This window comes from Perognathus longimembris, chromosome 1 (genome assembly GCF_023159225.1).
Source record: "Perognathus longimembris pacificus isolate PPM17 chromosome 1, ASM2315922v1, whole genome shotgun sequence".
NCBI lineage: Eukaryota > Metazoa > Chordata > Mammalia > Rodentia > Heteromyidae > Perognathus > Perognathus longimembris.
In genome coordinates, this window is record NC_063161.1 from 155,181,100 (window position 1) to 155,207,384 (window position 26,285).

The 26,285-nt window shown below is 51.3% G+C and overlaps 1 protein-coding gene across 1 annotated transcript in view; it reads left to right on the forward strand.

Moving 5' to 3' along the window:
- The window catches only part of Mvb12b (multivesicular body subunit 12B), a 148,304-nt gene that overhangs the window by 53,619 nt on the left and 68,400 nt on the right, over nt 1-26,285 (forward strand). The window contains exons 5-6 of the mRNA XM_048343001.1: nt 2,045-2,174; nt 5,660-5,782. Of these exons, the coding sequence (XP_048198958.1) occupies nt 2,045-2,174; nt 5,660-5,782 (253 nt within the window). The remainder of the gene's footprint in view (nt 1-2,044; nt 2,175-5,659; nt 5,783-26,285) is intronic.

A 26,285-nucleotide genomic window follows, 5' to 3' on the forward strand; every position in this document is an offset into this window, starting at 1 on the left:
TGCAGAGGCACAGTGCAGTTTTCCTGTGCTGTTGAACTTGGTCAGCGATGAGCCCAGGCCTGAGTCCTGTCTGAAGCCGTAGTCACAAGTTGGGGGTCATGTGGGTCTGGTTGAGAAACCTGTCCCCCACATCTGGGGCTCCATCAGGTACTATCCACCATGCACATTCTGAGGTCAGGCCCTGGATTCTCCGTCGGGTGCCTGTATTGGAACCTCGGGTCTGAGAGCCCCTTCATTTCTATTCAAGGACCCTTTCCCAGTGGCTTTACCTAGGGGACAGAGACCTCATGTTCCCCCCTCCCCCCGTGTCCCATGAGAGTATATAAGACTCTGAGTTCATAAAGTCAGCCAAAAAGATGAGACTCCTGTAATTGATTTCAAATATGAGTTTGCAGCAATCCACAGAGCACTTAAACCTGGGAAGACTGTTTTGTTTGGGTAAAGGGCTGTGCACTTTCCCTTAGTTCTTAGCATGACTGAACACAGTTCTATTGCCTGTGGATAATATACTTACTTAAAAGCAGGCCTGCCAGGGCCTGCGCAGTGTAATGAGCAGTTCCAGCCCTAACCTCAGGGGGCGGCAGACAGAGAGTGGCCTGGGGCCCGGGGCTGTGTGGCTAAAGCCTGTGAACTTCCTGCACTTGGCTCTCTGTTTCAGGCAGGTCTCGCCTTCTCCACACTTCCAAAGGGGCTTTCGGGGCTGGTCTGACTGCTCAGGTATTGGTTTCGGAAGGTGCCAGGTGGCTTTCAGGGACGCCTCACCAGGAGGATGCCATTCTGCCTTATCAGGGACAAGGTTTAGCCTTAGGGACAAGGCTTAGGGTCTGGATTCAGGGCTTCATTACTGTCTGTAGGGCTGATTTAGCCCTCAGCTTCTGCCCCCAGGAAAGAAGCTACAGAGTTTCCAAGCTCCAATATGGCTTCCTTTTAGAGAGAACAAAACTGAGGCCTACAGAGTTCACTCAACTCTCCTAAGGTCGCACCACCAGAAAATGACAGAGCTGGGGTTTCAGCCCAGATCCAGCTGACTTGTGGATTGTTTGAAACCGTGTTCAAAACCACAGATGAATGACAAAGTACACTTCATCGCTGGTCACTGCAGCACTTGCGAGAGCCCTAACTCATTATGCTAAGACTTGACAATGAGAGAAAAAAGCCCAGTGATCTGTCCCTTCCTACTCTCAGCAGGCCAAATATTTAGAAGACTTCCAGCTAATCAGGACACATGCCACCCATGAGCTGTTTCTGCCTGCAAGATCTGACATGACCTAATCCAGCTTTTACCCACCAGAAACAGGAGAGAATGTCCCAATCTCTCCAGCCTGTGTGTGTGCCTGAAGAGAAATTGAGCAGGGGAGCTTGGGACAGAAGAAGAGGATCAAGAGAACCATCAGCCTTGAGCCACGCCCATCATCAGCAAATGATGGTTTGAAAGAATGGAGACAAGTTTCCTGATTTCATTAGGAATACCCGTGGCACGTGGTGGTGTGGAAAGAAATGCCTGCTGAGATGGGGCTGGGCAGGATCTGGTGCTGGGGGTGGGGTCTGTCTAAGCATCCTGCAACATTGGCAAGAACAGATGCCTGGTGCAAGGGACATGGGCATTTATTCAGTTGTCCCCAGCACCATGCATACACGGTGGGATGAGATTGGAGGTTTCTGTTATAAAGAAAAGAGAAGAAGGGCACGTGGTGAAATGGGCTGATACTCAGGGCAGCAGTGTGTGGGCTGTGAAAGCACCCCCACTTTCCTTGGTGCTTTGTATACAGAATAATTGTGGCTAATCAGGACATCCCTGAGCCCGGCTCCGGGGCCTGTGGGTTCCAGGACCAGGTCCTGGCATGGAGCAGGGTGAGCAATATACTCTGTTGTCACGGCCTGTGCACTGCAGCCCCAGGCGAGGCGAGGGTAGAGCCCAGCCCTCCATCTGGTGACCGGGATCTGTCACCTCTGCTACCTGGAGGGGGACATACCAGGACACATGGTTCTCAGAGCAGAGGTGAGGCATCTCTGTGACTCATCCATTCCCTGTTCCTTCCTTCAGAGGAGGTGGCTTTTAGAAAGAAGAGGCTGTGCATTAAATTTATCCCCCGGGATTCCACGGAAGCTGCCATTTGTGACATTCGCATCATGGGCCGGACCAAGCAGGCGCCTCCTCAGTACACGTTTATCGGGTGAGTCCACAATGCGGTCCCCTCTGCCACGTCCCCCTGGGAGCACTTGGGTCACTTCGAGGATGGGGCCCGCCGGCCTCTCCACGCTGGGCACTGACCTCCCCATACATCTGCGGAGCATCCATTTTGTACACTGAGCATACACTGCACGTGGGAGGGAAAGAGCGAAGCAAAGGCCCTGCTCTTACGCAGCGCCTGCTCTCAAAGGCAGAGATGTACAGCGGACGGGAAGATAAATGACAGGGCTCGCACAGTGAGGGAAATGCGCCCCAGTGGTGACATGCGGCTACTCCAATTAGGAGTCAGGAAGGTGACTTTGAGCAAAGACCTTGATGCCAGGAGAAGCCAGCCATGAAGGTTAGCAGGCAGAGCAGGAGTCAGTGTGGAAGCAGGGTGGAGTCCCACGTGCCAAGGGTGGGCAGGAAGGGACAGAGTGTTGGGCTGAGAGGAATGGCCTGGCCAGGGCCTCCTGGGATGTGGTGGCTGCCTGGCTTTATCCCCAACACAATGGAAAGCCATTGGAAGTTTCCAAGTCAGGAAGGATCACAAATATCACGTGACTTGGTGCTAACTCATGGGGCAGTCTATGGTTGGATACTTGTCTCCTGATACACAGAGAGCCCCTGGGGCCCGGCCCGTCACATGTAGTTCACTGGCAGCCTCGGTGCAGGGCCTGGGCCTGGCCCTCAAGCCGCTTCATGGTTCCAAGTATAAAGCAATCCCAGCATTCCCTCTGGTCGTAAGTGACAGGAAGCCCCACCCAGACTGGCCTAAGCAAAAGGAAGAGTTCGTTGGCTGATAGAACAAATGAGTTCAGTGGCTGGTGGGCTCCAGGCAGCTAGAAGTAGGAGTTCAGAGGACCCTAAAGCCCTAGTTCCCATCTCCCTCCTTGCTGAGTCCCCTGGGAGGATTCCATCTCACACCTGCTCCCCTTGGTAGGCATGGTGGCACTGTCCACTTACCCATCTATCCCCTGGATGCAAAGAGTAAGTATATCCAAGTTCCTAGACCCTGTCTTGTTGATCAAATAGGGTCAAGTGCACGGAAGTGATCAGTGTTCCCTGGAAAAATGTCATTTTCCGATGGACCGAGCTGAATTGGAGGCATGGAGGCTACATTCAAACTAAAGGACAGATAAGAAGAATTATGAAGGGAGATAAACATGAAGGGTTGAGAGGAGAGGAAGCCGAGGTGACATAGGGTCTCTGAGATGACTCAGCCCAGGGGGTGGTTTTCACCCCATCGCCATGGCTTCCCCCCCCCCCCCCCAGCACAGTTCTGCAAGCAGCATGCAGCTCACTTGGCACTATAGGTTCCCCGCAGTGCTTTCTCATAACCTGGCTTCTCAGGTCAGCTGCTGGGCCTGCGTTAGCCGCTATGTGGCTCTTGTTCCCTTTAAACCTTTACTCCCCAAGCCGGGGCTTTCCTCATGGCACTGCACTGTGTGGGCCGCAGACAGAGCTTGACTGTTCGAATGAAGTGTGTCACCGAAATGGAGATTAACTTCATCTTGGTGCACTGTTTCTTTAAAGTCCTCAGCTCTGGATCCAACTGCTCTGAACCAACAAGTCTGTGGTGCTTATGGTGCACGTGGCTGGACATGTGTGTAGCTCAAGATGGAGCCTGTGCTCAGCATGTGCAAGGCCTGGTGCCCACTCCCTTCCCCTGCACCACCATGATCATTATGTTCCTCCACACTCAAAATCCTGCTTTGGAGCCAGGCACTGGTGGCTCATACCTGCAATCCTAGCTATTCTGGAGACTGAGATCTGAGGATCGTGGTTCAAAGCCAGCCCAGGCAGGAAAGTATGTGAGACTCTTATCTTTTTTTTTTTTTTGCCAGTCCTGGGCCTTGGACTCAGGGCCTGAGCACTGTCCCTGGCTTCTTCCCGCTCAAGGCTAGCACTCTGCCACTTGAGCCACAGCGCCGCTTCTGGCCGTTTTCTGTATATGTGGTGCTGGGGAATCGAACCTAGGGCCTCGTGTATCCGAGGCAGGCACTCTTGCCACTAGGCTATATCCCCAGCCCTGAGACTCTTATCTTGAGAAAACTGGAAGTGATGCTGTGACTTAAAGTGGAAGAGTGCTAGCCTTGAACACAAAGAGGCTCAGGGACAGTACCCAGGCCTTATGACCAATTAAGAAAAAAAAAACCCTGCTTTATCCAGGTGCTGGTGACTCATGCCTGTAATCCCAGCTACTCAGGGAGTTGAGATCTGAGGATCGTGGTTCAAAGCCAGCTCCGGCAGAAAGTCTGTGATACTCTTGTCTCCAATTAACCACTGAAAAGCTGAAAGTAGAGCTGTGGCTCAAGTGGTAGAGCACTAGCCCTGAGCAAAGAAGCTAAGAGACCACACGCTGGTCCTGATTCAAGCCCCAGTTTCAACACACTCTCTCTCTCTCTCTCTGCTTTGTGCAACATGCTACAAACTAATTATGCAAACAGGTTACAAGAGGGGGAATTGATTCAGAATAACCCCTCTTTCCTAGAAACAGTGTTTTACATACAAATAACAGAAACCAGCCATTCAGTAATGAACTTGAAAGTCTAAATGCGGTTACTGTGTGTATTTTAATTAAAATGGTTACAATTTAAACAATTCCAAAGAATAGCTTTTTACCTGTGTTTGTATTGATAAGCAAAAGTAGACTTTAAAATAAATTTATCTTGGGCCAGTGTATTCTTTGTTTTTTTAATGTCAGTGATAATTCATTAGCTATGGGTGGTTAGTTGGACATGAGAATCTCATGGACTATTCTGTGCCGGCTAGCTTTGAACTGTGATCTTCAGAGCTCAGCCTCTGGCGTAGGTGGGATTACAGGCGTGAGCTACCAGGGCCCGGCAAAGGCACTTATTCTTAAAAATGAGCGCCACTCCACACATGACTGCATAAGGATGTGGTTTGGCCACGAGGGATGCAAACTTCCCATTGGAAAGGCTGCTGGCAGCCTGGCAGCCTGAGCCAGGACAGAGCCCGGTGCCAGCTGTGCAGCCAAGGCTTCCTCAAATAGGACAGAATTAAGGCTTAGAACAGTTGCTAGAAAGCACTGGGAAGCTGATGAGGGGTAGCCAGAGGATAAGTCCTCGGAGTTTTCTGCAGAGACGCTAGTCTTCTGCTTCTGATCCCAAAGAGGCTGTTTGGGGATGGAGGGGGGTGGGGAGAGGAGGGAGTGGAGAAGTTGAATATGGCTGAAGTCATTCTGGTTCAGTCCCGAAGAGCATGCCAGTTTCATTTGGACAGCCGTGAGGTGCAGGGGCAGGCTCCGGGCAGTGGAGAAGTCAGTCTTGGCTCCAAGGCCGGTAGTTGGCACAGTCGCCCCCCCCCCCCCCACACTAGGCTCTGGTTGGGATGCCCAGAGCACAGATGGGAAGAGACATGACCCATCTGAGGTGAGTCAGAATGGAGTCTCTGGGCTTTGAAGCTGTGGCTCATGAAGGAGCTGGTTTGCCGCAGCCCTTAAAGACGCCTCCTTTTCTCCCGAAGGGAACTGAACAGCATGGGGATCTGGTACCGAATGGGCAAAGTGCCAAGGAATCACGACTCGTCCCAGCCCACCACGCCCTCACAGTCGTCGGCCGCCTCCACCCCAGCCCCCAACCTGCCCAGGTGAGGCCTCCCAGAGGCGTCTTCCGTACTTGCTCGGGGGTCCCTGGGCTCCCTCCGCACATTAGACCACATCCACTTTGAGGCACGCTAGAACTGAAAACTTACCAAAGTTTAAACTTGTGGCTTCAGAGATGATGTGTGCACTCTGTGGATGTAAAAGCCCTTCTGTATCCTCTTTTATTTGTGTGTCGCAGGCTCCTAAGGCAGCAAGAGCTGAAGGCTACAATTGCTATTCAAAAAGCTTGTTGAGGGCTGGGATGTAGCTCAGTGGCAAAGCGCTTGCCTAGCAAGTGCAACGTCCTGGGTTCGATCCCCAGTACCAAAAAAGAAAAGACCCCCCAAAAAAATATAGTCAAAAATCTTGTTGATGAGCAGACATGTGTGGTAGCCACGCGACTGAGTTGCTTGGCCTCCAGAAAGCGGGCTTTCCTCTCTGCCTTGGCTGTTTTGAAACCCGGGGGGGGGGGGGGCGTTGGTAATCGTATTCATGTTTTTACTGGCTCTTTTCCAGTGTGCTACAAACCAAGATCCTTGGGGGGGGGGGGAGGGAATGAGATGTTTTCAGGAGGGTGATGTTCATTTTAATGTTTGATCTCACGGAGAGCCTGGACTGGCCACTCTGGTACTGACGGAGTGGGGCCAGAGGGAGGGTGTAATGGTCTTGATCCTCACCGCTGCCCGTGAATAAAACAGGGCATCTCTTGGAGTAAATCCCCGGAGGCTAAGGGACTGACAGCAGAAGTTGGGGTACATGTGAGGGTTCCAGAGATACACAGCCAAGAGAGAATGGCAAGGCGCACGCATCACTTGGGGGTTGCGACAGCCCTCGTGTGGGGGGAGGGGGCAGAGTGAACATCTGTCAGGACAGAACAGCCTGTGGTGGGGGCCTGTCGGGTTCCGCACACCACAGCGCCCCTCGGGAGGGGCCTCTGCCCTCCTCGAGCCGTGCCTCCACGCCTAGCAGCACGAGCTCTGCGGTGCCACAGCACCAAGGCTTCTGTGCTGCAGGGACCCAGCTTCCAAAGACAACGGGGTCTTTGTCGTGACGTTTCGAGTGTTTTCAAACGTAACTAACTGTGCCAGGTGCCAGTGGCGCATGCCTGTGTTTCCAGCTACTCAGAAAGCCAAGATTTGAGGATCTTAGTTTGAAGTCAGCCTAGGTAGGAAAGTGTGAGAATCTTACCTCCAATTAACCACTAAAAAGCTGAGGTTTGGCTCCAGTGGGAGAGCACCAGCCTTGAGCAAAAAAACCCCCCAAAAACCTAAGAGACAGTGGCCAGGCCCTGAGTTCAAGTCCCAGCACTGGCATAAAACAACAACAAAAATGTACTTAGCCCTGGTCACCTGACCTTTTGGAGGTGATTTTCAGTTTCTCTGGTGACCGAGAGGCCGGAGGGAGGAGCCAGCGAGCTCCCTGAGCTGCGGGGTGAGCAGGCTGGCACAATGCTGCTTTCACACTTGTTACTTCCTCTCCTGCTGACCGTCAGCCCTGGCACTGCTCTGTCCTGTGCTCAGGGTTGTCTTAGGCCTGTCGCTTGTGCCAGGATCAGCTCAAGCGTGGGCTCACCCCAGACGCTGGAGAGCCCGTAGGTGTCTGGTCACCCAGCAGCAGTTACAGCTGCCCCCGGCGAGGTGCAGAGAGATGGCGTCTCCCCCCAGAGAAGCAGAGAGAGAGCTGTCCTAGAAGCTTGGCGCTCAATGGGAAGAGCAGGGTCACCTGCCTCTGAAACAGGTGGCCCCAAAACACCCGGCCACTGGGAGCTGGGCAGAACTGATGTGCAGCACAGCTGAACCAAGTATTTATAAGGCTTATATAGTTTATAACCTCTGTTGTACAGTTTATGGTTTACAATGGCTGCAAGGAAATTGGATCAGTTTTGTTTTACTTGCCAGATAAAACAAATGTCAAAATAGTCAATATAAAATGTATTCTAATTTGGCTGAGTTAAGTCAGCCAGTGTGCAGTGAGATCGTTGAATGCATATTAATTCTCCCAGGTTAAAAAAGAAAATCAGCTGTCCTGTGCCTTCCTTGCTCAGCGTGTGCACACCTGTGCAAACCTCCTAACTCACCAACACTCTTTTGTTCCTTTTGCTTTTGTCTTTTATACGTGCTTTTTTGGTATTGTTTTCTTAGCCAATCTATTTGATTTTTTTTTTTTTAGTGAAATGCTACTTACTTACTTGAGGAAAAGAAATGGTCATTTATTCCTCAAGGCACCAGGCGTCTCTAAATTCCCCAGAAGAGGCAAACACCCCTCTTTCTGGATGGGGCTACCTGCCTAGTGCAGCCGTCCTCCTGTGAGCTGTGGAGGCCTCCACGTTCAGCTCCTGTGCCTTCCTATCTTCCGTCTCTAGCCTTCAGGCTCCAAAGTCGAAGCCAGGCTGCCCACCTCTCCTTCCCCGCCGGCTTCCTGCTTCTGTGCATTTGCCCTGCGTGGCACGCGTGTCTTACATCCCCGCCTCAGAGGACGTCTCCTCTCCCAGGAAGTCTTCACTGGGCCCCTGGGCAGAGCCCTCCTTCCTGTGGTCCTCTGGGAGCCTCTTGTGGGCGGAGCCAGCTCCCCCCCCCCCCCCCCCCACCATTCTCTCCACACCCTCCTGGCCCAGGCCCAGATTCATTTTCACACAGGTTTCACAAACAGGGAGGACCTCTTGCCATTGCCCTGCAGACGGCTCCCAAGTCCCCGAGTACCATGGGAAAACAATAGAAGAACAAATCCTATATCTGGTGAACAAATCCTATATCTGGTGAACAGATGCCCAGAACCTTTTTCCTTTTTTTTTTTTTTTGTAACTATACTTTTTACATTGGTGGCATTGTTGCTGTAAGAACAGGTGTGTGATTTGCTGTGTTTTCTTGTGGAGAATTAAACCACAGGCATCCCAAACACTTCATCAAGTGTGGTCTTTGTGTGGACACAGGATCAAGTTGCTACCACCAAGGCTGCCAGCAGAGTGGTGACGCAGCGCCCTCTACTGACCAACCGGGAGGTGGCAGGCACCGGGTCAGGAGCCGGGCTGGCAGATCTTTGACGGTTCCTGGTTCTGGAAAGAGGGAGGAAGGGATTGGTAGCATACATGCCACCTTCATTGAGCCTGGAATTTGCCTCGAAACATGCTAAGAACATATGTGATCTGCTTCTATTTTTATCGTTATTCAGACTTCATACCTCCCAGCTGTCTCCTCTAACTTCGTAGCAGACAAAAGGGCACTCGGTGGACCTTTTCCCAGGTGACAGTGCTGACTTTGCTTTCTAGATTTCTGCCTGCCTCCGAGAGATAGGGCCTTTCTGCGTGCACCTTACCACTAGGGCAGAAAACATTTTCAGGAGGCCAGAAACCTCCTTTCCTGCCCAGCAGGTGCCAAGGCAAGGTGCTCCTTGGCTGTACCCATGTTCAGTGCGTTCTTGCCAAAGGCCGCATAACATGGCTCAGCAGAGCTCCTCTTCCTCACACACCCGTCTTGAGTTTCTAGATGAAGAAGGACAAGTCGTCTCGTCCAGGAGAGCCTCTGCCTTCCGTCCTCTGTATACTAGCTTCATACACACAGCCCGGCAGGGAGTGGCTGTCTCATCCTGCCCCCAATCCTCTTCTGGGATGACCAGCAGAGTGTGTCCTCACAATGGTGGGGTTTCCCTGGGCCTCTGCAGGGGTACCCAGAAAGGCAGCCCCACCTCTCACACACAGGGTCTCACGGTTGGTTCCGCCAGGATGGGAGAGGAGCAATTGCTGCCAGGACAAAGATTTGGGAAAGCTCTGGGAGGCTGGGCCCCACAGCCAGTAGAGCCCCTGAGAATGGATGTGTGAATGGGAGGAGGCCATGGCAGGCCACAAGCCCGGGCTTGCTGAGCAGCAGAATCAGCAGCTTGATAAAGACATCAGAGGCATGCTTATCAAACCTGAAGATGACACCGAGTCATTAGGGAGAGCTGATGTGCTGAATGACAGAATCGATACTCCACATCTTCCCCGCGCCGGCACCCTGCAGGAACCAGAGACACAAGTCCCGAGGCTCCAACAGTCCACAGTGCAGGTGCCAAAGCCAGGAGACCTGGCTCGGCTGAGGGAGGGTGTGCTTGTGTGCATGCGTGCGTGCGTGCGTGTGTGTGCGCGTGCGTGCGAAGTGACAGGCCAGTCAGGAGCTTAGGCTGTGTGAAATGCAGCCTGCTGTGCACATTCAGGGACATGCCAGGAGGCCCCGGCCCTGTTGCACTTGCCCCAGCTGTCAGGTGTAGAAGGGTCACACCCATGGCCACAACGTATCCTGCAGAAGTGACTTGAGTTCAGAGCTTGCTCCTGACCCCAGTGAGGACAGATAGTTCATTTCCAATATCTAAGTTTCCAGGGGCTGGGATATGGCCTAGTGGTAAAGTGCTCGCCTCCTATACATGAAGCCCTGGGTTCGATTCCTCAGCCCCACATATATAGAAAAAAGCCAGAAGTGGCGCTGTGGCTCAAGTGGTAGAGTGCTAGCCTTGAGCAAAAAGAAGCCAGGGACAGTGCTCAGGCCCTGAGTTCAAGCCCCAGGACTGGCAACAAAAACAAAACAAATAGACAATAAGTTTCCAGTCTCTTAAAGAGAAAGCATGCCTGTGTCCATTTGGTGGAGGTTGCGGGGGTGGGGGGGTGTGCAGGGAGGCAGCAAGCTGGATCATTTAGGCTGAGGTCACAAGGAGGTAGACTTGGACTCCACATTTTACCAAAGGCAGTTCTTTGGCACTAGATGAGCCACCTGGGAATTATGGGTTCTACTGTGGTTTGTGTATGAAGTGTCTCCCCACAAAAGGCTCATGTGTTGAAGGCTTGGTCCCCGATACATTGTTCAGAGGACGAGGCAGTGCTGGTTGGCTCATGAGAGCTTTGACTAACCAGTGTATCAGTCCACTGATGGATTCATAACTGGGTGGCCTATTGGGTGGTGGAAACAAAGATGGGGTCTGGTTCGCAGTCCTGGAGTGTACTCTTTCCCCCCGCCTCCCGCCTCTCCTCTGCTCCCTGGCCACCATGAGGTGAGCAGCGTGCTCCACCATCTGATCCTACCTGATGTTCTGCCACAATTTAAACACATACAAAAAAAGGCAACGGAAAAACCAGGTGCCAGCGACTCACCTGAAATCCTAACTACTCAGGAAGCTGCCATCTGAGGATTGAGGAATGAAGCCAGCCCAGGCAGCAAAGTCCACGAGACTTATCTCAAGTTAGCCATCAAAATGCCAGAAGTGGAGGTGTAGCCTAAGTGGTAGAGCAGTAGCCTTGAATGAAAAAGTTAAAGCACAGTGCCCAGGCACTGAGTTCACGCCCCAGCACTGGCACGAAAGAAAAAAGAGTGGAGCCGACTGGCCATGGACTAGAACCTCTGCACCAAGAGCCGCAAGAAGTCTTTCCCCTCTCGAGTTGTTTATCTTGGATATTTTTTTCACAGCAACATAAAGCTTCTCCTGACTGCCTGGTGGTCGGACAGCCCTTGAATTGCTGAGACCTTCGGGGGTCCCGGAAGACTGTGTAAAATGTATTCTCTTCCCTGTCCCCCCTCCCTCAGAAATTGAGGCTCTGTGGGTGCTGTCAGTCAGCTGGCACCCCAATCCCTGAGGGGGAAGCCCAGCCCTCGGCCCTCGGGCCGCAGGCACACGGGGTATCTTTCCCACACCCTCTGCCCCAGGAGGAAAAGGATCAGCCTCCTACCCAAAGCCACGGAGCACAAGGCTCGGTTCAGGCACGGGCCTGGCTGGCGGCGTCCGCTCCTGCAACCTGCCGGGAGCCGCTCGCGGGTGTCGGTGGCCTGACGTGTCTCGGGGTGTTCCGGTGATCTTCCAGTGATTTGTCAGCTTCCAGCAAGTTGTCAGTCACCGGCTCTGAAGTATGTTTCTTAGTGACAGACATAATTGTACTTAACTTTTTGCGTGGATGTTATCAATCTGTGACAGATACTCTGGGAAATGGGGCATTTTGACTGTGGAAGATCTGTCACAGGCACTTAGTTTTCCTCTCAGGGACACCAGGATTCAGTCACAACTTTTGCATGTCGATGTCAGGCTTTGAGAACATAGATCCTTGCTGACCTCGGAAACCGTTTCATCACACCGGTCCCAGGGCTGTCATCTGAAAGGTTAATGGCCCTTCCTACAGGAGAGGGGAAATCACATTATGATCTGGAATTCAGGCCGGGCCCTGCAGGCCTGTCTCCATCAAGTCCCTTGTCAAAACCCACAACGAGCCAAAGCAGAAAAAGGTTGCAAGACCCTATCTTAAGCGAAAGGTAGGGCCAGGGGTGTGGCGCAAGTGGTAGAGCACCAGCCTGGCAAACAAGAGCACCTGGGAGAGGGAATGGGGGGGCAGGGGTATACTGGAGGCCATACTTTGTTCCCACAGTTTCCCTGCCTGACCCGGAGGCCAGCTCTGACCTCCTGATGGAGGTCACAGAGTGCGTCAGCGATGGAGACATCTGGTGTCACCAGCTGGCGTCTCCCGGCCACCCCGATAGCCTCGAATCGCCAGGCCGCCACCTGCCAGTTTTCAGCTACAAGATGACCTCTGTCAGCTGACCTGTGGTAGCAATGGATGGAGACCCACGTGCCTCCCGCCAAGAGAAGTGGTGCTTGTCCTGTGGCAGCGTCCTCCGCCTGCTCTGAGTGGCAAGGCTTATTGTGGGAAGCTTTGCCTGGGAGAGGAGCTTCCAGCACTTTCTCTTTGGGGCAGCACAGGAAGGCTCAGCCCAGAGGGCCGAAGCCGGAAGCTGTGGTTTGTGTTGACCATTCATTCGGTTGCAGGAAAGGCTGGGGGAAAGGCCTGGGGCCCAGTCCGGCACTCAGCCACAGTGGCAGAGCACCAGGCCCTCAGCCCCGCTCCCAGTGAGGAGGGCTTGGAGTTTGCTGTTTGTATGAGGGGCTTGGGACGCCTCTGCGGGTGGCTTCTGGTTCCGTTTCCTCCACGCACAAGCTGTGTGCATGTGGTTTTGTGTAAAGGTTGACACACAGTTTTGCTACTTTCTTTGATGTGACTGCTTCGCAGGGGAAGGCTAGACTGTAGGGCTTTACCCTGAGCACCGTGAATGCCATGACGTCCATGGCATTCACCCCGCCCCTCTCCTCATCCCCACAGAGAGCGGGGCCTGAGCTCCCCAGACCCGGACAGGGCTGAGGCTGGTGGGACTCAGTGGCCACCGGCCGTTGCTGTCGAACCCAGAAAGCCTGGCCCACGGGGTCCCTGCTTTTCCCAGCCCCCTGTGCTGTCCTCCGGCCTCACCAGTGGGGCCGGCTGCTTTTCATGGCCAAGATTCTTGTCCTCCCCTAATGTCACAGAAAAGGCCAGGCACGGCAGCATCAGGGTGGTAATAACTGTTTCACCTGCTCATCCGAACCTAGAAAGCGCATTCACCCCACTTGTCTCCTTTGCTACAGGAAGTGTTCTGGGAGAAATACATGGCCCCCAAGGTACGGGCACCCCTGAATTCCAGGTGTTGGACACCTGGGGAGTATGGACTGGATAAAGTGAGCTAGTACAGATGCAGAGGGCCAGGCAATGTCATTGTCTGCCAATTTCTCTTTCCTGGGTTCTTCTATCTGTCTGTCCATCCACCTGTCCAGTCAGTCAGCTAGGTAGCAGAGACCCGTGTTGAGTGGAAGGCTGATGTCTGGCAATGTTCCAGGATCTCTAAAGACAATATCTCATTACAGTCATCCAACAGGTACTGTGTCGGCCCTTGTTTTTTGTTTTTGTTTTTGTTTTTAGCAATATTGAGGTTTGCAGGTGCTCTACCACTTGAACCATGTCCATTTTGCTTTTAGTTTATTTTTCACATAGGGTCTCTCATATTTTTCCTATAAGGTCCAGCGATAGCTTTGGACTGTGATCTTCCTACCCCCACCCCACCCCGCCCCGTAGCTGGAATCACAGGCATGATCCACCACACCCAGCTGTTTTCCCTCGGCTGGCTTGGGAACACAGTCCTCCCATCTCTGCCTTCCGTACAGCTGCGATTATAGATGTACAGATGTCTGCCCCGTTTTGAGGGGAAGAAACTGAGATGACATTCTTTGCGGGGGCGGGGGTCAGAGCTAGGACCGGAACCTAGCAGACCAGCCCCCCTGCAGCTCGCAGACTTCCACAAGCCTGGCTGCCCACCGGATGGGGGGTTTTCTGTAGGAGCTGAGACTATCCTAGTTGGGGGACAGCCACCTAGGTGCCGGGCCATCTTCACAGGAAGCTTCCTCGCTCTCCTGACCAGCAGCCTGGGGTCAGGATTTTCCAGGAGGTCCCCAGGGCCAGATACAGCTTACATATTTTGAATCACATTCTGACATGTGTGCTTCAAGCTGGAGATGCCACCTGAGAGCAGCAGGGTTCCCACATCGCCACCCCCAGTGAGTGGTTTAAAGGCCACCCCCCCCCCACCCCCGCCCCCTCCAGTGAATGGTTACAAGGCCCTTGCTTTGAGCAGTGTGATTTATTGTGGGGTTGTGAGAATCACTGGTCAGAAACCTGCAGTGAAGGCATTTGAGTACCCCCAAAATGCTAGGGAGCAGAGCCCTAGCTATCTCTGAAGTGCTACACAACTTAGCGTTGGTGTCAGGGTAATTTTGAAGGAGAAATTTCATTAGGATGCAGTTTGGTATTGTTCGATATGAATGATGAGTTTAGGCTGAGCAATACACTTTTTGATATTAATTTTTAATATGGCTTCTTGGGAAGTCAGGGCTTCTATTTAATGAAGAATTGACTATAAGTCAATACAGCTTCTACCTTGGAGCCAGCCTTGGCTTTCCATGTCTCACCGTGAGTTTGACAAGGTACTTGCTGCTTGTAAATGTGCTCGCTCTCTCTGTGATGTTTGTGGCTTTGTGAGTGTTTTATTTTCTTTGGGTGGTTGTGATGGTTAGGTGTGCTTTGGGGTGGGGGTGGGGGGCTGTCTGGGAAGCAGCGTTGTAAATGTGAATTCATTCTCTCCCGGGCCTGCCTGCCAGTGTGTACCCGCTCTGGACAGTTGGATTCGGCAGCAGGGTTTTGGAGAAAGACCTTTTTCAGGATTATGAAAATAGTTCTCTGTGTGTCAAAACAGATTTATCAGCTCACTTGAGGGCTGGTTTTGTGAACCCGACCATTTAGTGGAGGATATTTTACCTTTTATCAGAGTGGAGGCTGACAGTCTATTTGCAGGTAGCGCTATAGAATATTTCACCCGGGTCTCTCAGTGTAAATCTAGCCACCAAACAAAGTAAAAATGAGCATTACACCGGTGCTGCTCCCCAAGAGTTTACTGCTCCCCCCACCCTTGTGCTGCTCTATTTCAAGGCAAGGTTTCAATTATTAATTTGGATATTTAATAAAATTCTATGCTGGCAGTAACTTTCCAAAGGCCTTTTGGGTTTATTTAGGTTGGGTGTTTGCCCACGGGCTGGGTAGCATTCAACTTGAATACCCTTTCTTCAGCAGCAGATGTTGTGTTTCCAGTTGAATAATAATATTAATAATTATTATTACTTGAATAAATACAGTGATCATCATCGTGACTATTTTGGCTACCGTTTTCTGAACATCTCGTGGGCATGCATCGTGTAACCAGTTAAATACGTATACAGTTGTGATCTTTACAGCAGTGCTGAGAGGTAAAGGTTTTTTAGCTCTTTAAGTTTTTTTTTTAATTATCTTTAAGTAGCTTTCAGTTTTTAAAAATTATCTTTAGGTACAAAAGGATTTCAGTTCAACGTGTCAGTTTATAGGTACAATGAATCTTGGTCAATGTTACCCTTTTCCTCATTCTCCCCCATCTCTCCCAACACTCATTCCCTCAAGTTACCTGGTTCCATTTGCACACAGGTATATTGATTATAGTTGAAAATTCCATGTGCCTATGTAAAATTGTTTGCCTCATTTTATGAGATGATACTGATCTTGGAGAGCTTCTGACTTAGCCAAGGGCAGAAAATTAGGGTGGGAGGAGCCAGTCATGGAAGCCCGGGCCCAGTGCGTCCTACAAGGAGTCTCATTTGGGGCTTCCTTGTTTCTCAGATCCCTGCCTCGAGTTTCCTGCATTAGGTGTGTATGACAGGGCACAAGACCCCATACAGCTGTCTCGCTTACAGCCCCTGGCCCACGTCCTCCTTAGCCAGGCCTTTATGCTGCTTCCTTGTTTTTCCAGCTTGTGAGGAAGGAGGCAGATTGGGCAGTAGAGGAACATGGCTTGGGGTCTTTGTCAAGGGTGGGCTCCAGGTTTGGTGCAGGCTGCCCACAGCCCGCCCCCAGCTCTCACCCCCCCCCCCCCCGTAGCCACTATGAATCTGACTTGGGTGGCCCCCTCCCCCCACTCCTGAAATTTGGAAAGATGGGTATTTTAGTCAGCTGGAAGAAGATGAAAAAAACTAGCCCATATGTTCTGGTTTTTAGGAGGAGGGTCAGCGGGGGTTTAGAGACTCTTACGTATTTCAGTTTGTAAGATTAGGCTAGATCGTGTGGAATGGAGGTGAGAAATCAGGTCCTCATTTCTTTTATGAGGGAGGGAGGTGTTTTGGTGTTATTCGGTCCAAGTGGAATGGAGGAGCTTAAATCTGGTGAATACATACCACGGTTTGGGCTGTTGCTGCAGCTATGAAAGTTAGGTTCCTTTGCTATTTTTTTTTTAAGTATTCAGTGACTTGAAAAAATAACAGATTGGTACAAAAAATTGTAACTTAAGCCCAGAAAACTCCTGAGCTTTAAAGGAGTATCCACACTCCTTGGCCTTTGTCTAAGGAAGCATTTTCTTTGCCCGCCCTAGTTACATCCTCCCCGATGGAGATCTGACCGTCCCTTCTGCAGTGGATGTTTGGATAGTATGGAATGAAGACATTTCCCCTTCGATTAGGAATGGTGAAGGACTCAGTAGTTGTTTTGTCTTGGTCTCGAGGTATTTCCGGAAGCCTGGGGTCAGAGCCGCTCTCTCTCCAGCCTCTCCCTAAGCAGGGACTAGGACTTGGCTCTGAGTACTGTGCGTGGAGCATGTCATACTTTTCACTCACGGTGGATTGAGCACCAGGATTCCCGAAGTGCTGGGAGCAGAGGCCCCTGCCCTCCTCCCGCGCCGAGCGAGCGAGCGAGCGAGCGGGCGCCTGTGTGTGCACGCTGCCATTTCCTGTCACGTTCACGGGACGTGTTCAGTCTTCATACCTCTCCGATTCTAAATTTCACAAGTAATTTGTCACTTTTGAAGAGAGCATCATTAATAACCATTATTTAGAACTGTCGCGTCGTTCTCTCTGGGTGTGAGCGTCTTGAGTTACGCATCCAAAAAATTGCCCTTGTTGGTGGCAAATGGTGCCTCCATCTTGACAGATGAGCCTGCCCGCCCCCGGCCCGCCAGCCGCTGGTCCCGCCTCTGCCTCCCATCACCGCGAGGGTGGCGACAGAGACCGGCCAGAGCCTGTCCTCCTGGAATTCATTAGTTATTATTGCCAAAGACCCTGCTGTAAATTAACTGCTTGGAAAAGAAAATTCTACTTAACGATTTCATTTTACTGTACTTGGAAAAAAAAATAATAAAAAGGAAAGATTTTTTCCGACCAAGCAGATTTGCGATCGCCCTGGGTGTGGGCCCCAGTGAGTGTGTAAATGTGGCTGAGGTGGCGTCTGGTGTCACCCCAACAGTGGCCCGGGAGAGAATGCCACACCTTCCCATGCGGCTCAGAAAAAGAATCGCCATACGCCTTGTTCTTCTTAACGTTAAAATTCCACCAAAGTACTAATAATTACTGTTAATATCTTCCCGTGGAAACTTACAGTAAAGGAGCAGTAGTAGAAACAGTATTTAAAGGAGCGCTGCTGGCGTGATAAGAATGCAAATAAGTGTGATTAGCCTAATGATTTTGCCGTCGCCATGGATGTGAGGCAGAGTGTTGTGAATATGTCATTCGGCACCCGTGAATTTGGAAAGTGTGTCAAAACACAACTTCAATTAGTTTTCTCTAATTATGGCTCTGGAGAGTTTGTAACTACATCACTCCTCATTAAAAGAGATTTTCTTGTACAGATTAATATAATATACAAAGGAAAGTTTCAGAGTTCCCGGCGCCATTTGCTCCCATCACCAGCTATCCCGGAGCGGGCCTGACAGATCTGGGGTGTCCCCCCCCCCTCCGCCCCTGCTGTGGCCGGGCTGAGGCAGGGGGGAGAGGAGGCTGCCCTGCTCTGAGTGGGGGCGCTGCCTCAGTCTTGTATCCTACTTGCAGTTAAAAGTGGCCAGTAGAGCCACTCGTGAGGACAGTTGTTAATCTGACGCCATCAAGGTGTCTGTCCTTCATCCTCAGCAGATCCCAAAGCAGCAAGGACTCGAGACCTTCACGGCCTGCACGAGGTATGATGTCAGCCTTTGCCTGCCCCGGGGGCTTTGGAAGAAAACACGTTACTCTTGGTCAGATGGAGTCCCGAGGGGTCTAGGAAACACCAGCAGTAGCCTTGCCCCCAAATCGTGAAATAGCTTCTGTTTCCTGGCTGTCTTCTCATCACTTTAGTGTGTGTAGTGCCCACCCCTGCTGGGTTTGGGCGACCACGCCTGTCACTTGTCCACAGGGGACACCATTTCCCAAGCCTTTTAGTCCCTCGCCTCCCCTAACCCCCTAAGCAGCTGGCCACAGAGACTCTGTCACTGCCTACTCTGAGGAACCCCGTGGGGCATTTTGAGTCTTGAGAGTTCATTGGAGGAACTGGGATTAGATCTTCCTGCTTCAGAAATGCTCATTGGCCTTTGACTAGTGTGTTGGTCATGAGTTTTTGGTGAGGGGTGTGTATATGTGTATGTGATGTATACCTTGGCCTGGCAAGTGACCGCACTCCTGTGGGCCTCAGTTTCTCTTTCTGTGAGATGGGGTAGGGATTTGGCCTCTGCAGGTTGCGGGGGTGGGGGGCAGGGGAGGATGGATGGGGTCGTAGAAGGTAGCCACAGCTAGCGCCCTGTGGGCCTGGTGCATACTGGCCTTCATTTAGGGTTCAGAACCGAGTCTGGGCAAGAGCCAGTCACTCCCTGAAGCCTTCCTTTGGCTACCATTGGGCTCCCTTCCTGGTGCAACAGGGCGGGAGCTGGCGTGCCCCCCTGCAGGGCTGGGACCGGGACTCCCAGCAAGCAGGATGCAGCTGGGAAGGGGTTAAGGTAGTAATTGTGTAAGTCTTCCAGGCTTTCTCCCAGTTCTGCGATAATTTGATGAAGAACTTCACCCTAATTAAATATTCAAATTAGGAATAAGTGTCAATATGGCTTCCCATTGCCTGGGATGATGATTAATTGTATTCAAAACTCCAGTGGCCCGCTGTAATCTAAGCCAAACCGTTGTTCTCGATTATTTCTGTACCACACTTGCCATGTTTTTGTTTTAAGATTTAAACTAGTAATTGATTTGCCATATGCCATCGGGCTGCACACACTTTAAAGCTCTGTGTTGAGGAACTTGGGGAGTTTGGAATCGTGATTTCCTTAGTCTTCCTGTGACAGCTTCGCCCCCCCCTCCCCCACTTCTTTCCTTTCTTGTCCGATGCAGAGTGATTTGGCTAGGGAGGGGTTGTTGCCCATGAGGGAAACTCATTACACAGTCAGGTTGGTCGGTTGGAGTTTTATCGATCACTGCAAGGGGGTTGCTTGAGTGGGAGGCGAGCAGGCCACGCACATATACACTCAGCCCTGCAGCCGTCTCGGTAAAGCAACCGAGCCCAGTTGGACAGGGTGTGGATGCATTCAGCCGTAGGCCCACTCAGGAGCTGGGTGCCTCTGGATCATTTCTTTCCCTTCTCTGAACCACCTTTCCTCCATCTGTAGAATAGAGACACGTGGAAAGTGGAACAGAGCCCCAGCGCCTACCTCCCCCAGAAGGCCCCTCCTGACTCCAAGCCAGAACCAGCTCCCACTGCACTCCTCTTGGGCCCTCTGCCCTCCCCACTGGCTGTGGGATGTCTCTTGGGTCATTCTCTTAACACATGAATTGCTATTTTACTATTTGGGCCTATTTTCTCCCCTGCTACCCTCTCTTCTTCTCACGGCCCACTCTCAACACAGGTTAGTTTTTTGTTGTTATTGTTGTTTCTCTTCCCAGCATTATTTTTAAATTGAAGCACACAACCTCTTAGTCTTTGATTGTACACCTGACCTTCGGCTAGGGCTTTTCAGTCTTCCATAGAGGATTTGCGTGTGAGTTTTGGTTTGCTTGTAACCAAATTCCTCGTGGGGAAAGTATGATTCATATTTATTTTTGGTAAACGATCTCAGTGCCAAGGATAGTGCTTAGCATCTACTCAGAGCGCAACTCAAAACGAATGGACCGAGTCAGCAGCCATATGCCTATCCCTACCCTAGCTCGTACCCGGACCTCACGGAGACCATTTGGAATGCAGTTCCGGGTCTGGGCCTAGGAAAATCACAAGATAATAAGTACCATTCTAGAGGAAACAGGTCTTTTTTCAGCTCATTGCTCCTTCACTGGTGTTGATTATAAAACAAAACATGTCGCATCAGACAATAGCCACCGCTCGTGGTGGCTTCCATCTGAGTAAAGAAAAGTCACCATAATTTAAAATATCCTGGGGCCCCAGGGTCATGGAAATGCCGCTTTCCTGCTCCAGTGGAGTCAGGCTTCGTAGACGCACACCGCATCTCTGCTCTTCCTTTGTCTCCTCATAACTCAGAGCCCCAGTGTGCACCCACAGGGGACCTGGGGCTGGAAAAATCATTGAGGAAGGTCTGTGCTCTGGTCAGGCCCTTCCAGCTGAAAAAAAAAAAAATGAGTCTTTTTAATTACCTTCCAGGGCAAACCAGTACCTGAGCATATGGTCTTTAAGAAATAAGGGTCCCCAGCCTGTCATCGCATGTGGGCAGTGGCCGGGGACCTTCTCTCTGCTGCCGCTGACCAGCCTCAGAGAGCCGCTGCTCTGGAAGGTGCTTATTAAAATGCCAGCAGTTGCTGTGAACGTCCCCTTCCCTGTGACTCCCGCGCCCTGCTCGTGCCAGGTGTTTTATAAGAGCCTTTTTCTTCATTAAGTGGCATTCATTAAGCACGTCCCCACACCTGGCACAGAAGCTGTGCGTCACAGATGAGTTCTTCCCGCCGGTGTTTTGTAGGAATAAAAAGGGGATTTCATTTAGCCATTTGCTCTGGCCTCCCCCCTTGCCATGTTAACCCAATTATTACTGCGTTTGCATGTTCCTTCCACAGCCCCTGCCCCGTCCATTACGTCGCTTTGCCTTCTGCCCAGGTCCTGGCTCACCAGCAGACGTGTGACATTAAAAAGCAAGACAGTGCTGTGTGGGTTTTTCACTGGTACCATCTCTGAGAACTCGCCTAACAGCTCTGAGAAGAGTCCTCCTCCTACTTTTGCCATCTTCTTTCTGATAGAAAGAAGAACTCGAAAAAGTTAACATTGAAAAATACGTGAAGCCAGGTACTGCTGCTGGTGGCTGTAATCCGAGCGCCTCAAGAGGCTGAGATCTGAGGATCGTGGTTCAAAGCCACCTGGGCATAGAAGTCCATGAGACTCTTACCTCCAGTTAACTACCGAAAGAAGTTAGAAATGGGATTGTGGTTCAAGTGGTAGGGTGCTACTCTTGAGTGAAAAAGTTAAGGGACAGTGCCCAGGCCTTGAGTTCAAGCCCTAGTACAACACACACAGATAAAGGCGAGGTAGTATTTATACTCTCCCCTGTCCAGTCCGTAGGCTGCCCCGGGCCAGAGTCTTCCCTCCGTGAGGCACAGGACCTTGGCTGTATAGATTTCTCCATGAGTGAGTCTGTATCTAAAACATATCACTGTGCAACGTTGGCTGGTATTGGTTTTCTCTAACAGCCATGTGTCTGAGATCTATTTGTTGTAACCAGGCTTAGTGTCATAGGAACATTCAGTGTCTGTGCCCCATGCCTGGGCAGCGGATGAGCTGCTCGGGCTCTCAGTGCAGCATCCAGCTGCCGCAGGAGTGGGTTGACCGAGCAGGGTGGGGGTGGGGGAGAAGTACTGGTGTTCATGATACCCTGGAGAGACAGAACTGTGAAAATGCCAACTAATATTACAGTTTTCCATCTTAAATAAAGCGTTCCTCACACTTTAGCTTCTCCTCAGATATCTCAAGAGACAGAATAAATAAATACCAGGTTTTGGAGGCTTTGGCCGCACTGGAGTTTCACACTTGGCATCTGGCTTGTCCTATGTGTATCCCTGTGGCGGTGCCCGGATGAGAGTTTTTGTGTCATTGCCCCCCAGCAATGCCGAGCCTCTTCTCCCACGTGCTTTGCCTTGCTTAAGTTTGGATTCTGAATCAGCTGGAGCCTTTCTGTTTTGTTTTGTTGAGCTGGGGAAGGGGAGTTGTCTCACTATATCACCCAGGTTTGCTCTGAACTCTTGTGTTCGATTGATCTTCCTGCCCAAGCCATTGGCGTGGCTGGGGGCCACAGGCGCACGCCGCCCCAGCCAAATTGGAGCATATTTCGATGTATTCCTTCTGCAGGAGGAGACAGAAATGACCTTTGGTGGCTGGTGCCGCTCAAATTACGACACTCCTTGAAGGAGTGAAGAGTCTCTGAGTCACAACTTCTTTTACCTCCAGGGCTTGCTGGTTCTGTTGTCTTCAGGCATCTGGTGTGGCAGGAAGCAAGTCTGAAGTCACGCTGGGCGCTGGCCAGGGCTGACCCCACTTAGGGCTTTTCACTGCCTTTCCCGGGATTCTGTACGCCCTGCTGGCTTCTCCGTTTCCATCTTCTAGTCAGAGACCAAAAGCTTCACTGAGGTTTAACCCATGTGTGATCAATAGCACACTGAAACTACAGTTTCATGAGCTTTGGTATATGTGGACAGTTGTGAGACCCTCTCCCAAATCAAGGTCATGAGAGCACCTGCCTCCCCGGTGCTTCCTTCCAGCGCACTTCTTCCTCCTCGGGCAGCCACCCACCTGCTTCCTAGCTCCACGGGTTAATTTGCATTTTCTAGAATTTTCTATGAATGGAATTGTGCTATATGTACTCATTGCCGCCCTCCTCGTTTTACTCAGCCTAATTATCTCCTCTCCAATGTACCAGTGAATGGTCTGTTGCTTTTTGGTTACAGAGTAATACTGATTTTTATGGTACTCCATCAGTTCAGCTACCTGTTACTGGACATCTGGCGTGTGTGTGTGTGTGTGTGTGTGTGTGTGTGTGTGTGTGTGTGTGTTACTACTACAAATAAAGATGATAGGTAAGTCTGTGAACAAAATTTTGTATAAATACATTTCCATTTTTTCCTTTGATAAAAATCTGGAAGAGCCACAGCTCAGTTGAATGCTAGGGTATGATTAACTTTTTAAAGGAATTGCATGCCACTTTCTGAAGTGGTCAAACCATCCCGGGAGAGTTCCAGTGGCTCTATGTCCTTGCCAACAGTGTATGTTGTTCAGCTATTTAATTTTTCCCATTCTGAAAGGTATGTGATGGCATCTCACTTCCCTCATGATATACAATATTGACGTTTTTCCAGGTGCAGTTTTACCATTGCTTTTGTTTTGTTCTGTTTGGTTTTTATTAAGGATTGAACCCAGGGCCTCACACACACTGGACAAATACTTGAGCCATATACCCATCCTGGTTGTTTATATTTTCTTTAAGGAAGTATCTGTCCAAAATTTTAGCCATTTTAAAATTGGATTGACTTCTGTTAAGTCGTAAGAGTTCTGAGTGCATCCTGGGTATGCCTCAAATGTATATTTCATAAAAATCCTTTTCAGCCCTGCAGCTGGTATTTCCATTTTCATAATAGCATCCTTCCACGAGTAAGGGTTTCAAATGTTGATGGAGGACAATTGACTGGATTTTTGTTTCTTCTATAGTTTGCTTTTTAGTGTGCTGTTTAAGGAAATAAGATAGTTTGATATTATTTTGAAAATCTTTGTGATGTTATGGACCCCAGAGATTCCCTAAAGGACACTGAAAACTTCTACCCCAGGCAGTGAGTGGCTTTTGCACAACTTTCAACCCTAGAGGAATATAGAATGGGAGCTGAAATTCCACGCCACAGAGTTTGGTTGTAAGGACATGTGGGGGGTAGAGAGGTAGAAATGACACGAGTCCCTAACTGTGCATTGGCCTCCGCCTTCCTGGAGACTGCCCCACCACTGCCCTTTGATGGCTCTCAAGGACAGCAGGCCCTGCTGCCGCCTGGGCAGAGCTGTCCTCATTGTATGTGGCCCCTGGTCCAGCAAGATTAATGGTAACATTTTAAAAATTCACACAGACCTGGAATCAGCACTGGAAAATACAGATTTAAATTAACAAGGAAAAAGCAGGATCCCATCAAAGGAAATAAATCGTGCTGGCAACTATTGTCACATAATAAAATGTATCCTATAACTGAAGGGCTTTTATATGGAGCTGTCTGCAGCTTAGTGGCCGTGTTAATTGAATAAGTTGCCGCAGATGGACTGGGAGAAAGAAATGAAATTTCCCTCTACATCTCTTTAGCTGGAGCTATTGTGGGCAGCGGACAAGATGCTTGTCTGTGTGTTCTAGAACAGTCAGTGCCTCCCACAGGGAGACATCCAGCGACCAGCTGCCCTGGTGTCCAGCCTGGCAGGGTGCCCCGGGGTTCTCCGGGTTGCTTCAGGGCAACAGGCAGAGGAAAGCAAGTGAAAGCCGCTGGAATTCAGGAACTGCTCCGGTTCTAACTCTCTAGGTACAAAATTGATTTCCGGAATCATGCTCCCGCCCCTGAGTGGAGAAGCAGAAGCTGGTGGTCCCTTTGACCTCCGAGGGGGTGTGTGCCAGAGGCTCTTCCTCCCTGGGTGCCATTCGGTGTCCTGGGTCAGCTGTGATCCACCCGGAGTGCTCCCCAGTCGACGTGACCCCATCGAAGCTGCTGTCCGTCCTGTGGACACCCAGCTACCCTTGCTTCCTTGGGTGTCTGGGTCTTGCTTGAAGCCATCCAGCCCCTCCTCATTCTGAGCACCCTTGGATTGGCACTGGGGAAGAGCTGGAGGCCTGGTACCCACCCGATAAAGCCCCACTCCCTCCCTTCCTCCCCAGCACGGGGTGAGGGGGGGACTGGGGAGCAGCCCAGACCACAAAGGAGAGACCGTACAGGGCTGATGGTCAGGACTCCAGGTGTGGCTCTCCCTCGCGGGGTGCTGTGGGCTCAGGCCATTAAGCATTCCCTTAACATGTCTTAGGACACCGTAAAATGTTCCAGTACACAGTTGGACCGTGATTCTTAATCAGTCCCTATTGTTTGATATTTCATTGGATTTCGGTGTTTGGCTTTCTGAGCAATACCGCTAGGAATTCACTGTTTGTATAAAAATATTCATGAATCAGAAATAGTTGCATTTTCCAAGCCATTAACTAACCCAGCCCTGGGGAGGAACAGACAAGGGGGAGCCTTCCTGGATGAGTCCCAAAATTATCTCTAATCACAGTCACGATCAGACCCATTTGCTCACTCATGAGCATGGGATAATCTTACTGGATTCCCCCAACTCGTGTAAGGTCCTGCTGGGCTGGGCTGGGCACTGCAGTCCGGTGGGAAGTGAAAGGGTGATAGAGGTCTTGCTCTGGGGACACAAAAAAGCAACTCTGACCACCCCATGGAAAGGAGCACAGTTCCTCCTGAGGTTGTCTGGCGGTGGGCTACTCGTCCCGACAGTGGTCAGGGCAGCGTCTCTGAGGGGAGGTCTGACCCAGTAGGAAAAGCCAGCTTCTTCAGGGCTAGGGAAGGTGTTTCTAGCAGCACAAATAGCAAGTGCAAAGGCCCTGAGGCAGGAATGAGAGACTGGACATGGAGGGGCTAAATGGCACGTGCTGTGATGCTGGCCTCGATGCTGTCAGAGAGGAGAGATGAGCCTATCTGACCGTGACATGGCTTCCATTTCATTCTGGTGCAGAGGAATGGTCCGGTGGGTTTAGCAGTGCCTCCGTGCTGGGGCCCTCACCAGCAGGACTTCAGGGTGATGATGGGGCGGTGGCCTGTGCCTGCACTGCAGCTGGGTGGGTATGCCCTGGGAGCTGAACCGCCCCACCCCCACCAGGCTGCCCAGACCCCGGGTCCCGGCGCTGGAATTGGAACCCACCTCCAGTGGACTGTAGTGGGCAGTCCTCTTAACCGCGGCCACTGGCGGTTGACCCCTCTGTGTAGCCATGCGTGGAACCTGCTGGGCTAACCTGACAGTGAGTGGCAGGGATTCTGAGTCTCTGGTGGCACTGACTTCAGTGGGGTCTTCCGGGGGGGAGGGGGGGAGTCTGTGGTCCTGGCAGTCAGGGAGCTACAGAAGGTCGATGAGATGGCTAGCCATGCACGGCGGGCGTGTGGAGAGCCCTTCCCTCGTTGGCTTTGCCTGTGAGCGCCTCAGCCTCCTCTTCCTCTACACGAGAAGGATGACTACTCTAAAGCTGGTCAGGAGTGTCCGGCTGGATAGGGTCCCAGGGGCCCAGCCCCGTGCCCCATGTTGGGAACCCAGAGTCCCCTTTCGTGCCCAGTGGCTGACCGCACTGCTCCACCCTCCTTGCCTGTGGCTTTCCGACCAGCCTCCTCCCCCCCCAC